The sequence below is a fragment of the Doryrhamphus excisus genome, chromosome 10, assembly GCF_030265055.1.
Source record: "Doryrhamphus excisus isolate RoL2022-K1 chromosome 10, RoL_Dexc_1.0, whole genome shotgun sequence".
NCBI classification, from domain to species: Eukaryota; Metazoa; Chordata; class Actinopteri; order Syngnathiformes; family Syngnathidae; genus Doryrhamphus; species Doryrhamphus excisus.
The window spans coordinates 3,307,553-3,320,428 of NC_080475.1; the positions used below are offsets into that span (position 1 = coordinate 3,307,553).

At 40.1% G+C, this 12,876-nt stretch overlaps 1 protein-coding gene across 3 annotated transcripts in view; it reads right to left on the bottom strand.

The window, feature by feature from the left end:
• The window catches only part of col14a1a (collagen, type XIV, alpha 1a), a 140,582-nt gene that overhangs the window by 78,908 nt on the left and 48,798 nt on the right, over positions 1–12,876 (bottom strand). For all 3 annotated transcript variants that reach the window (XM_058084545.1, XM_058084546.1, XM_058084544.1), the window contains 9 exons: positions 12,152–12,303; positions 11,812–11,941; positions 11,119–11,264; positions 9,762–9,891; positions 8,396–8,535; positions 8,151–8,277; positions 5,202–5,341; positions 2,530–2,662; positions 117–152 (listed from right to left, as the gene is read on the bottom strand). In XM_058084545.1, the coding sequence (XP_057940528.1) occupies positions 117–152; positions 2,530–2,662; positions 5,202–5,341; positions 8,151–8,277; positions 8,396–8,535; positions 9,762–9,891; positions 11,119–11,264; positions 11,812–11,941; positions 12,152–12,303 (1,134 nt within the window). The remainder of the gene's footprint in view (positions 1–116; positions 153–2,529; positions 2,663–5,201; positions 5,342–8,150; positions 8,278–8,395; positions 8,536–9,761; positions 9,892–11,118; positions 11,265–11,811; positions 11,942–12,151; positions 12,304–12,876) is intronic.

Sequence of the window (12,876 nt, forward strand, 5' to 3'; positions counted from 1 at the left end):
GGCCCACACGCTGAGCACTAGGTCACCGAGAGAGACATCGGATTCATATTGAGCATCACCGTATGAAAGGTTTCACCCCCATTTTTTACTGCTGCAGTTATTCGCGCTCTTCTTACCTGAGGTTGTGGTGGCGATCGTTACCGTCTTGGCCACTGGGGAAATACAGAGAACATCAATCACATAATTAGAGCGTAACACAGCAACTCTCTATATCAATAGCTCAGGTAATTAGATAGATACATACAAATCATTGACGGGGAAAATAGATTTTCCACCTCTGAGATAAACAAGGACAAACAAGTCAATGCAATTAGTCATGTTCGGAATTGAATGAGTACAGACATGATTGTGTGATGATTGCGTCAACAGTACGACTTTGCGGCCCTCAAGGCAACATGAGGGGATGCAAGTCAGTAAATTCTGCCGTATTGATTCGATCAGGGATGTTGAATTTTTTCCACTGAGGGCGGAAAAAAAACGGAAATATGTCCGATTTGATATCATTAAGCAATATTAATATTAAACATGCATTCACCAATCTTAACTTTGTTTACTACAGATTTGAAAAATGTGTCAATCCCCCCAGGGGACAGAAATATGAAAGAAATAGAGGCTGATAGTATTTATTTTACTGGTGTCAAAAAATTAATTAATTATTCTCTGACATTATTTGATCTAATTAAAAAATTCTGAGGTATTTTTCATTTAAATTCATTATATTATTGCGGTAGATCAAAACATTAATAAATAACAAAAAATAGTTATTTATTGTTTTTAACAGACTTGAACAGATGCAGTCGTCTCTAAGAAATTTGAAAGAAAGAGAAGCTGATAGTATTTATTTTAGTGGTGTCAAAAGATTAATTAATTACTCTCTGACATTATTTGATCTAATTAAAAAATTCCGAGGTATTTTTCATTTAAATTCATTATATTATTGCGGTAGATCAAAACATTAATAAATAACAAAAAAAGAGTTATTTATTGTTTTTAACAGACTTGAACAGATGCAGTCGTCTCCAAGAAATTTGAAAGAAAGAGAAGCAGATAGTATTTATTTTACTGGTGTCAAAAGATTAATTAATTATTCTCTGACATTATTTGATCTAATTAAAAAATTCTGAAGTATTTTTCATATAAATTCATATAATATTTGCGGTAGATCAAAACATTAATAAATAACAAAAAATAGTTATTTATTGTTTTTAACAGACTTGAACAGATGCAGTCGTCTCTAACAAATTTGAAAGAAAGAAGCCGATAGTATTTATTTTAGTGGTGTCAAAAGATTAATTAATTATTCTCTGACATTATTTGATCTAATTAAAAAATTTTGAGGTATTTTTCATTTAAATTCATTATATTATTGCGGTAGATCAAAACATTAATAAATAACAAAAAAAAGAGTTATTTATTGTTTTTAACAGACTTGAACAAATGCAGTCGTCTCAAACGTTAGCTGTTGCTGCACTCGTGTTGATCTGCTTCGGTGGCAAGCAAACTCCTTACCCTTGGTAATGATGCATTCGGAGCATTTCTGAGATGTAAATTTCCCATTTACGTATTGGAACGATAATTTTCCCATGCGTCTCTATTTTCACTCCTCAACTCACAGCTCCTCACCTTGCCCTGCCAACAACTACAATGGGAGCCTATCAGGGGGATGCTAAACAAGCCCAAACACAGTGGCAGCCAATCAATGTCCACTTCAGGGTGTTTTTTTTTCACCACTAACAACTCAAGTACAGGAAGTCCAACGCATAAAAACAGATTTTATAACAGCAACCTGCCTAAAGAAAAGATTAAAAATTAGATTAATGCATTAAACGTGACTGTAATGAAGTCATCTCAATTAATGCTTTAATTTGACACTCTAATTTATTTATGTGTGCAAACCTGCGTAGCCTTCTGCATACAATCCCGATTATCAAAATAGATGAATAAAATGAGCCGAGACAACATCTGCAACAATTTGAAACAATTTCCAAGATAAGATGATTAACTCAATTTATAACATTTAAACACGACGGCTCAGTCTGTGTTGTTCTGAAAAGAGAGGAAAAAAAATGCAAATATCTCTTCGCTGAGCTAGCAGTTAGTGGGAAGCAGAACAATGCTAATACCTAATGTCCCCCCCGACACCTCACCCCCATTACATGAAACGCACTGGTGCAGGGTTGCGTAACACCGTCATGTTTTTCTCTTTTCAGTGTCGTTGTAATCCAACGGTTATGTTTAAATTAAATTAAATTAAATTAAATTAAATTAAATTAAATTAAATTAAATTAAATTAAATTAAATTAAATTAAATTAAATTAAATTAAATTAAATTAAATTAAATTAAATTAAATTAAATTAAATTAAATTAAATTAAATTAAATTAAATTAAAAATTGTTGAATTATTAAATTAAATTAATCAAGCGGTGAGCCACAAATGGACTTTGGGCACCCATGGATTAGATTATTTGGAGTTCCTGAATCAAAAATAACAATTTATGGTGGACGTAAAGAGGCGGCACACATCTTACATGTGGTCTCTGTGACAGAGACAGTGTCGCTCTCTGATTGGTCTTTGAAAACTGCCGTCAACATCACTTCATACTCAGTGGAGGGGCGTAGATCAGTCAAAGCGTATTGGTTAGCACTTCCACTTAGCACCACCTGCAAAGGAAATAGACACAGAAAATCTAAACACTAACACAAAAACGGCAAATGTAATTAAATTAAATACTGTAACAATTTCCCACATTATTAACATATTCAAATGTGTCAGTTTGTGCTTCAAAAAAGCCATTCAGGGACTTAGAATTGAAGCCATTTACCAGAAATGTTACAGGAGTATTTATTCTGTGAATACCATGCCAATGAGTTCCAAGCCAAAGGTCATTCATTACAGTCAAGAGAGTAATAAAAACTAAAATAACACAATGTCTTGGTTTTTATAACTTCAAATCTTTTAATTGCGCTTGCCGTGTTAAGTTTAACAAGATGTTGCTAGTAATTCAAACATGTGCAGTGACTGCCAGTTGGGTCCAAGTGCTGCAGTGGCAGAGGTCCAAACAACAACATCTGTACGACACAAACATGAATGAAACCCCGTGGTGGGACTTGTTTCCACAGGCAGCAACAGTGAAATTGGAATTTACTGGAAGTGGCTAAATATCCACACGATTTGCCGAAATGGCTTTTTCACAGAACCAGAACACCGGGAGTGTTCGCACTTTTTCAGCCTGCAAGCTACTTTCAAAAAGACAAAGTCCCAAACATGTAACTTCGACTTCAGCGCTTATCCCCACCGCTTCAGGATGAAGTACTGCAAGTTGTGTTTCTGTGTATTTTAGAACAGATTAGCAAGAATAACGACGTCACAGTCGTGTCAAAGTCGCGGTTTATAAAAAATATTTGTTATCTTATTGGCGGCATGCTGACAAACAGAAGCTGGCAGGCACCATGAAGTGCACTCAGACGGTAATGTTGTTTGTTATTTTTCATTCCCAGACTGCAAGTCACTGGTGTATGCAAGCAATTAAAAAAACATTTCCATAATATACAATATCCCCTTTAAAGATATATTGTGCAAAAAGCATTCATGTTTATATTTACCGTATTTTCTGGACTATAAGTCGCTCCGGAGTATAAGTCGCACAAGGCCAAAAATGCATAATTATGTAGGAAAAAAACATACATAAGTCGCACTGGAAAATAAGTCTCTTTTTTTTTTTTACAAACTACTTGACCAAAATAGACATTACGTCCTCTTGGGAGGCAAGTTCTAAAAATAAAAGAACAGGTTGAATAGGTGTAAGATATGCTAACACAATGTTTATTAGCTACACAAAAAATAACATGGAAAGAAAAGGTGTCCAGTGTTTATGTAACATTTATGTAACAACAGTTTTTTCATTTATAAGTCGCACTGGAGTACAAGTCGCACAAGGCCAAAAATGCATATTTAGGTAGAAAAAAACATACATAAGTCACACTGGAGTATAAGTCACAAAAGGCCAAAAATGGATAATTAAGTAGAAAAAAACATACATAAGTCACACTGGAGTATAAGTCGCACAAGACCAAAAATGCATAATTTAGGAAGAAAAAAACATACATAAGTCTCTCTGGAGTATAAGTCGCACAAGACCAAAAATGCATAATTAAGTAGAAAAAAAACATACATAAGTCGCTCCCAAGTATAAGTCGCACAAGGCCAAAAATGCATAATTAAGTAGAAAAAAATATACATAAGTTGCTCTGGAGTACAAGTCACACAAGACCAAAAATGCATATTTAGGTAGAAAAAAACATACATAAGTCGCACAAGACCAAAAATGCATAATTTAGGTAGAAAAAAAACATACATAAGTCGCACTGGAGTATAAGTCGCACAAGACCAAAAATTCATAATTAGGTAGAAAAAAAACATATATAAGTCGTACTGGAGTATAAGTCGTACAAAGCCAAAAATGCATATTTAGGTAGAAAAAAACATACATAAGTCGCTCTGGAGTATATGTCGCACAAGGCCAAAAATGCATAATTAAGTGGAGTATAAGTCACAGGAACAGCCAACCTATGAAAAAAAGTGTGACTTATAGTCCGGAAAATACGGTACTACATGTGAAAATCGACCTTAATGTGTGAGCCTGTGAAACCACGACAACTGGCACATTTACTGCAAAAGGGTAAGAGACAACGACCGCTTGTATCTGTAGATCTGTTGTATCTGTGCTTGCAGCCCACCTCTCTAACTCCCAAGAGTGGTATTCTCAACACTAATCACTCGGCAAAAAAGAACACAAACACACACACACACAGTTAATCAGACATTAGAGGGTTCTATCGCATCCCCCCAGTTGTCTCTAAAACCCTAGATCAGTATAATAAAACACCCAAGCCATTCATTGTGGGTCCATTCAGCTTTTATGTACACTCAGTCATGTCAGGGTTTTACCAGCTAGAGTGGAACAGTTCGGTCCACACAGCATGGGATCCATTTTATCTGGCCACAAAAGCAGACTGCAGTCTTATTGAAAAATGGCGACTCCCTGAAGGGTAATAATGTTAGGTTCTAAATTACATTTTCACAGGAATTATTAGTCAGATTGATTGAGAAGAAAACACCGCAAATATGTGGCTGGTTAAAGCCTATTCAAGTTAAACGCAGTCAACTTCGACTGCTCTAACATCAAATGAATGTACTGACCTCCTTTGTGTCGCCACCGGTGGATGGAGCCCAGGAGAGTCTGTAGACGATGATGCCATCGGCTGAGTGGTCCCAAATGACCCGAAAACTGTCTGGACGGACATCGCTGGAATGGAAGTGTTGAGGACCTGGAACTGGAGCTGAGAAATGAAGGTACACTTTACTCGTTTAAATCAAGTACAAAGATCACAAAATACCAAGTTCATTGATTCATTTTCTACCGCTTATCCTCACGAGGGTCGCGGGGGGTGCTGGAGCCTATCCCAGCTGTCTTTGGGCGACAGGCAGGGTACACCCTGGACTGGTGGCCAGCCAATCACAGGGCACATATAGATAAACAACCATTCACACTCACATTCACACTAAACTCATCACACAGCAGCTTAAGACTCAAAACATTAATTCATTCATTCTCTACCGCTTATTCCTCACGAGGGTTGCAGGGGTGCTGGAGCCTATCCCAGCTGTCTTTGGGCGACAGGCGGGGTACACCCTGGACTGGTGGGCAGCCAATCACAGGGCACATATAGACAAACAACCATTCACACTCACATTCATACCTATGGACAATTTGGAGTCGCAAACTCCACACAGTGATGGCCGAAGGTGGAATCGAACCCAAATCAAATCCTAGCTGTGAGGTCTGCGCGCTAACCACACGACCACCGTGCAGCCCAAAAAATTGATTTGAACTGTTTTTTTTTAAAATATAAAACTTGAGTAATGTAGTTCAATAGTACCATATTGACCCGCATATAAGACAACACTGATTGTTATTATTTTAGGTCCGGTGCAGTGTGTCAGACTCAGTTGGTAATATAATTTTTCATAGCTGCTGGACAGTCGTTTGATGACTTCATTGATCACCCTCACAGCGCTTGGAATCGATCACAACTGGACTGTTTAGGTTGTCTTAGGAGAGGTTTTGCCTCCAAGACAACCTGAATGGTACAGCTGTGATCGATTCAAGGCCACGGGAGCACGATGACCTGCATGACTGACAATATTCACACACATTAATTGATCACCATTATGTTAATATTAGCCTCATAACGGCTCTTATGTTATTCAGTGACCTCTCTCTAGGTCACTGGTGGAAGTGAGTGACAGGAAGAAAAGCTGAACGTAGATCTCGAATATAAGACGACTCATCTCAATAGAATATTCATAATAATAACGTATGTTTGATCTAAGTGCGGGGCGGCACGGCGGTCTAGTGGTTAGTGCGCAGACCTCACAGCTAGGAGACCAGGGTTCAATTCCACCCTTGGCGATCTCTGTGTGGAGTTTGCGTGTTCTCCCCGTGCATGCGTGGGTTTTCTTCCGGGTACTCCGGTTTCCTGCCACATTCCAAAAACATGCTAGGTTAATTGGCGACTCCAAATTGTCCATAGGTATGAATGTGAGTGTGAATGGTTGTTTGTCTATATGTGCCCAGTGATTGGCTGGCCACCAGTCCAGGGTGTACCCCGCCTCTCGCCCAAAGACAGCTGGGATAGGCTCTAGCACCCCCCGCGACCCTCGTGAGGAAAAGCGGTAGAAAATGAATGAATTAATGATCATGCAGTGCATTGGCATTGCATTGCATTGCAATTGTATCTCCACACTTTTGTCCAATTAACAACGTTTGCCAAGTGATAAGTAAAAACCATCATCAGGTTGTAGATTGACGAGGGCGTGATTCCCTTGCCAGAAGTCAATTTATTTATGCTGACTCAGCGCTGGAGCCTCTGTGCAGCTTGTTGCTTAAAGGGATATTCCGACCGATCAATAACCGTTAGCGTGATTGAATAGTCAGGGACAGGGAAATGACCTTTTAATGTGACTGGCCTATTATGCTGAGCTGTAAATGAGGTGGGCATGCCGCCAACGGAGCAGAGGGTTTACTAGGGGGTAATACCATTCAACGCTGTTTGGCACCGCCGGAAAAAATGGCTCACCTTCGAACGGTATTGATAGACCTCTTCGTGGAAAACCGAAAACAAATTGCCAACAGTCGAGATTGCATCAGTAAATGAAATATGGACAATTAAAAAGACAAAGTTGAGGGAGCCTGTATATTTACTGTTCTATGCAAATTAGTAGAAGTGACATCTCTACTGGTTAAAAGTTGCTCAACTAGCTTAAAAGCTAGCTATGTATTCACACATATTATTACCACAGACACACTCCACACTGTACTGTACCGTATGTTGGATACCCGATAAGCCAAAAGTGATTATTACTAATAGCACATTTTCTACCGCTTTTCCTCAAGAGGGGTGCTGGAGCCTATCCCAGCTGTCTTCGGGCGAGAGACGGGGTACACCCTGGACTGGTGGCCAGCCAATCACAGGGCACATATAGACAAACAACCATTCACACTCACATTCATACCTATGGACAATTTGGAGTCGCTAATTAACCTAGCATGTTTTTTGGAATGTGGGAGGAAACCGGAGTACCCGGAGAAAACCCACGCATGCACGAGGAGAACGTGCAAACTCCACACAGAGATGCCCAAGGGGGGAATTGAACTCCGGTCTCCTAGCTGTGTGGCCTTGTGTGCTAACCACTCGAGCTGCCAACATTCATTCATTTTCACCGCTTATCCTCACAAAGGTTGCGGGGGTGCTGGAGCCTATCTCAGCTGTCTTCTACACCCTGGACTGGTGGCCAGCCAATCACAGGGCACATATAGACAAACAACCATTCACACTCACATTCATACCTATGGACAATTTGGAGTCGCTAATTAACCTAGCATGTTTTTGGAATGTGGGAGGAAACCGGAGTACCCGGAGAAAACCCACGCATGCACGTGGAGAACGTGCAAACTCCACACAGAGATGGACGAGGGTGGAATTGAACCCTGGTCTACTATTCAAATATTTTTGATAAAAAAAATAAAAAATACAAAAAAAAAACACTGCAAGCAACACATTCATATTATTTATCTCCCAAACGTACTTGTTGTGAATCCATCATTGAGTGGATCTGACTGGCCCTCGTCATACAGAGCAAATACAGCTACCGAGTACTCCATCAGCGATGCCAGTCCACTCAGGTCATATGAGTTCACAGGCCCAACTTCCACCTGCAGAACACACAACAAAAAAATTATTACTGTAAGTCCTGAATAACGACAGTCTGTGTGGTTCAGTTCAAAAACATATCAGAATATTTAAGGACAATAAAAATAAAAAATAAAACACCTCCTCTGCGACCTGCCCGTCTGTCTTGACCCACATGATGCGATAACCCGTAACTCCTCTTCCCGAGGGGTCCCAGCTGATGCGTGCTGAGTTGTGGGTGATGTCAGAGAACTGGAGGTTACTGGGAGGACTCAGCGGTACTGAGCGGAGAATAAGGACAGTAATGTCAGATACATAACTATATTCTACATATCGGTATCTAATTAACAATATAGTTATTGTGGATATACATTTTGTCTAGTGATGGACCCATGACAGAAAAAAATTGAGGTTGTGGAGACCACTTTTGATACATTTTGTGGTAGCACTTTACAATAAAGGTACACAAAATGACAATAGTTGATGAGGAATGAACCTACTTAAACTTAACCTTTAACTCTACTCATTACTTCCTCAGTAACTATTGTATTTTTGTGTATCTTATTGTAAAGTACATTACAGATAGTAAGCTATCTGAGCAAACGCTGACATCTTAGCTTTCTGTGTTATTCCTTCATTCATTTTTGACCGCTTATCCTCAAGAGGGTCGCGGGGGTGCTGGAGCCTATCCCAGCTGCTGTCGGGCGAGAGGCGGGGTACACCCTGGACTGGTCGTCAGCCAATCACACGTCACATATAGACAGCTGTCTTGGGGGTTTGCTGGAGCATATCCCAGCTGTCTTAGGGGGTTGCTGGAGCCTATCCCAGCTGTCTTCGGGCGAGAGGCGGGGTACACCCTGGACTGATCGTCAGCCAATCACACGTCACATTTAGACAGCTGTCTTGGGGGTTTGCTGGAGCCTATCCCAGCTGTCTTGGGGGTTTGCTGAAGCCTATCCCAGCTGTCTTCGGGCGAGAGGCAGGGTATACCTTGGACTGGTCGTCAGCCAATCACACGTCACATATAGACAGCTGTCTTGGGGGTTTGCTGGAGCCTATCCCAGCTGTCCTGGGGGTTTGCTGGAGCCTATCCCAGCTGTCTTGGGGGTTTGCTGGAGCCTATCCCAGCTGTCTTCGGGCGAGAGGCAGGATACACCCTGGACTGGTCGTCAGCCAATCACAGGGCACATATAGACAAACAACCATTCACACTCACATTCATACCTATGGACAATTTGGAGTCGCCAATTAACCTAGCATGTTTTTGGAATGTGGGAGGAAACCGGAGTACCCGGAGAAAACCACGGAGAGAGAACATGCAAACTCCACACAGAGATGGCCGAGGGTGGAATTGAACCCTGGTCTCCTAGCTGTGAGGTCTGCGTGCTAACCTTCCCCAAATATGCCTGCATATATTTGACGGTGATGCTATTTTGTGCTATTTTATCCACAAGATGCTCGTCACAGCAGAGTGCAAGCCAAATGTACGTGGGTGTGCATCACTCACGCGTAGTTTGCTGATTTGCAATGGGGTCGCTGGCCTCCTCTCCATACATAGCATAAACAGTGACGGTATACTCGGTGTGTGGGATCAGACCATCCAACTCCATCTCTGTCACTGCATCGGACACTTTGACCTGGAGACAAGAACACACAAACGCCAACAATGACACTGGACACCTTTTCTGTTCATGTTTATTTTTTGTGTAGCTGAATAACCATTGTGTTAGCATATCTTACACCTATTAAGCCTGTTCTCTATTCTTTTTTTGTGTTTATTGTTAATGTTAGAACTTGCCTTCCAAGAGGACGTAATGTCTGTTTTGGTCAAGTAGTTTGTAAAATAAATGACCCGGAAAAAATGCTACTACTTACATACTCCAGTGTGAATTATGTATGTTTTTTTCTACCTGATTATGCATTTTGGCCTTGTGCGACTTATACTCCGAAGCGACTTATAGTCCAGAAAAAACGGTAGTTTATAAAACAAATTACCTGCAAAAAATGCGACTTATACTCCAGTGCGACTTATGTATGTTTTTTTCTACCTGATTATGCATTTTTGGCCTTGTGCGACTTATACTCCGGAGCGACTTATAGTCCAGAAAAAACGGTAGTTTATAAAACAAATTACTTACAAAAAATGCGACTTATACTCCAGTGTGACTTATGTATGTTTTTTCTACCTGATTATGCATTTTTGGCCTTGTGCGACTTATAGTCCAGAAAATATGGCAGTTTATAAAACAAATTACCCGCAAAAAATGCAACTTATGTATGTTTTTTTTTCTGCCTAATTATGCATTTTTGGTCTTGTGCGACTTATAGTCCAGAAAATACGGTAGTTTATAAAATAAATTACCTGCAAAAAATGCGACTTATTCTCCAGTGTGACTTATGTATGTTTTTTTCTACCTGATTATGCATTTTTGGCCTTGTGCGACTTATACTCCGGAGCGACTTATAGTCCAGAAAATACGGTGGTTTATAAAACTAATTACCCGCAAAAAATTTGACTTATGTATGTTTTTTTTCTACCTAGTTATGTATTTTTGGCCTTGTGCGACTTACAGTCCAGAAAAAACTGTAGTTTGTAAACAACTTACCTGCAAAAAATGCGACTTAAGTGTGTTTTTTTCTACCTAATTATGTATTTTTGGCCTTGTATGACTTATAGTCCAGAAAAAACTGTAGTTTATAAAATAAATTACCCACAAAAAATGTGATTTATGTATGTTTTTTTTCTACCTAATTGTGTATTTTTGGCCTTGTGCGACTTATACTCCGGAGCGTGCAGAAAATACAGTAATTAAAAGTCAAAACCAAAACATTTATCTATTAATGTCCTTTGTTTTAAACATTACCTCCTTCTCCCCCAAGTCGCCTTCATCGGTGAGCGGTGCATAAAGCAACATGTAGCCCGACGCTCCCTCCACACTCTTCCATCGTGCTTTCATGCTGTTATGAGTCACATCAAGCAGCTGGAGACCCGTCACCGTGGGAAGAGCCACTGCATATGCACAAGACCACACGCGGGGAAAACACAATTAGAGCTGGCAAATATTCCAAATAAAATCTTTTTTGGGAGTGGATTTCAACAGGTAGAAAACGTGTTTCTCCACTCAATTTGGATCTTGATTTGTCTGTGCTGTACAGTCTGTGCTGTATTAATACAATCAACCACAATTACCAGAGAGAGATTTAACGGGAGTTGAAAACAAGTAAGAAATTATGTAATACATGCTGGACGAGCCCTCAGGCTCTCTGTCTGTCTTGGTTGGAAGAGTTAGAACAGCATATCAATTGCTTGGGGAAAAAAAAAGACGGTGTAATACGCGTGAGTGTAATGCATAATAATGTTACTCTTTTTTTACCCTCATAAATTTAGGGACGTAGTGATCCACATTTGGTTATTTCCAAGTATGTCCTAGTATTCCAATGCCACACAAAAATATCAAAGACTGATACAAAAAAATCTAGCATTGCGCTCTCCGAGTGTTTCTCTAATTTCCCCTATTTCACTGTTTTGTATGCACGTGTGCATGTATTACACTTACGAGTTGTTTCCGATCCTCTCAGTGGTTCACTGGCGTCATTTTCATTCACAGCAAACACAGACAGCTGGTATTCGGTCTGCGAGTTGAGATGCTGCAACACCACCGAGGTGTCATGGCCGTCTACCACGGACTGGGATGCGTGGAAGGGGTGCAAAGAAAAATAGACGTGAGGACATCAAAATAAATGAAGGAACGTGTGATACGAGATCGCATAAAATCCGGTGTGGTTCAGTCTAACTCTGATTGATTCAATAATCGATAAAGAGGTGGTTATTCTAGTGAAGCAATACTGTTGTCTTCATAGAAATGTGTTTTCACACCAAAAAACAAAAACGCTTACTTGCTGTGGTTGTCCTCCTGGAGCAGGAAAATAGACCACTCTGTATTTCTCCACATTCCCAGTGGCGTGGTTCCATGTCACTCTGAAGCTTCTGGCTGTAATCTCTGATGTCAACAGGTCTGACGGTGGTCCAATCCTCTCTGGTGGCTGTTCTGGAAGAAGAAAAAGTAGTAGAAGATGAGTATATCTGACACAAACTGATACTAGCAAATTAGCAAAATATACATATAAACTTGTTCTGTTACATACTACAGTAAACCTCGGATATATCGGATTCAATTGTTCCCACTGGTTTTGTCCGATATAAGCGAAATCCGTTATATGCGTATACCGGAAAATGTCCGTTTTACGCATATATCGGATTTATATCCGGTATATGCGTAAATCGGATTTTATCCGTTATAAAAAGGCACTTCCTTGACTATGTTTCCAATGTACCTGGACGCGCAGGCAACGCTGCAAATGACGTCGTATAGCGGCCTGTCACGATTCGGCGAATCGGAGCGCCACGATGCGGCCATCCGATATATGCGAGGGAAATTTAATGGAAATGCATTGGAACGGGACTGGAGATTTTGTCCGAAATAGGCGAAATCCGTTATAAAAAATCCGATATATGCAATGAATTTTTATTGGAAATGCATTACAGAAAAATCGGTTCTTTTTTATCTGTCCGTTGTGAGCAAATTTCCGATATATCCGAGTCCGATATATCCGAGGTTTAC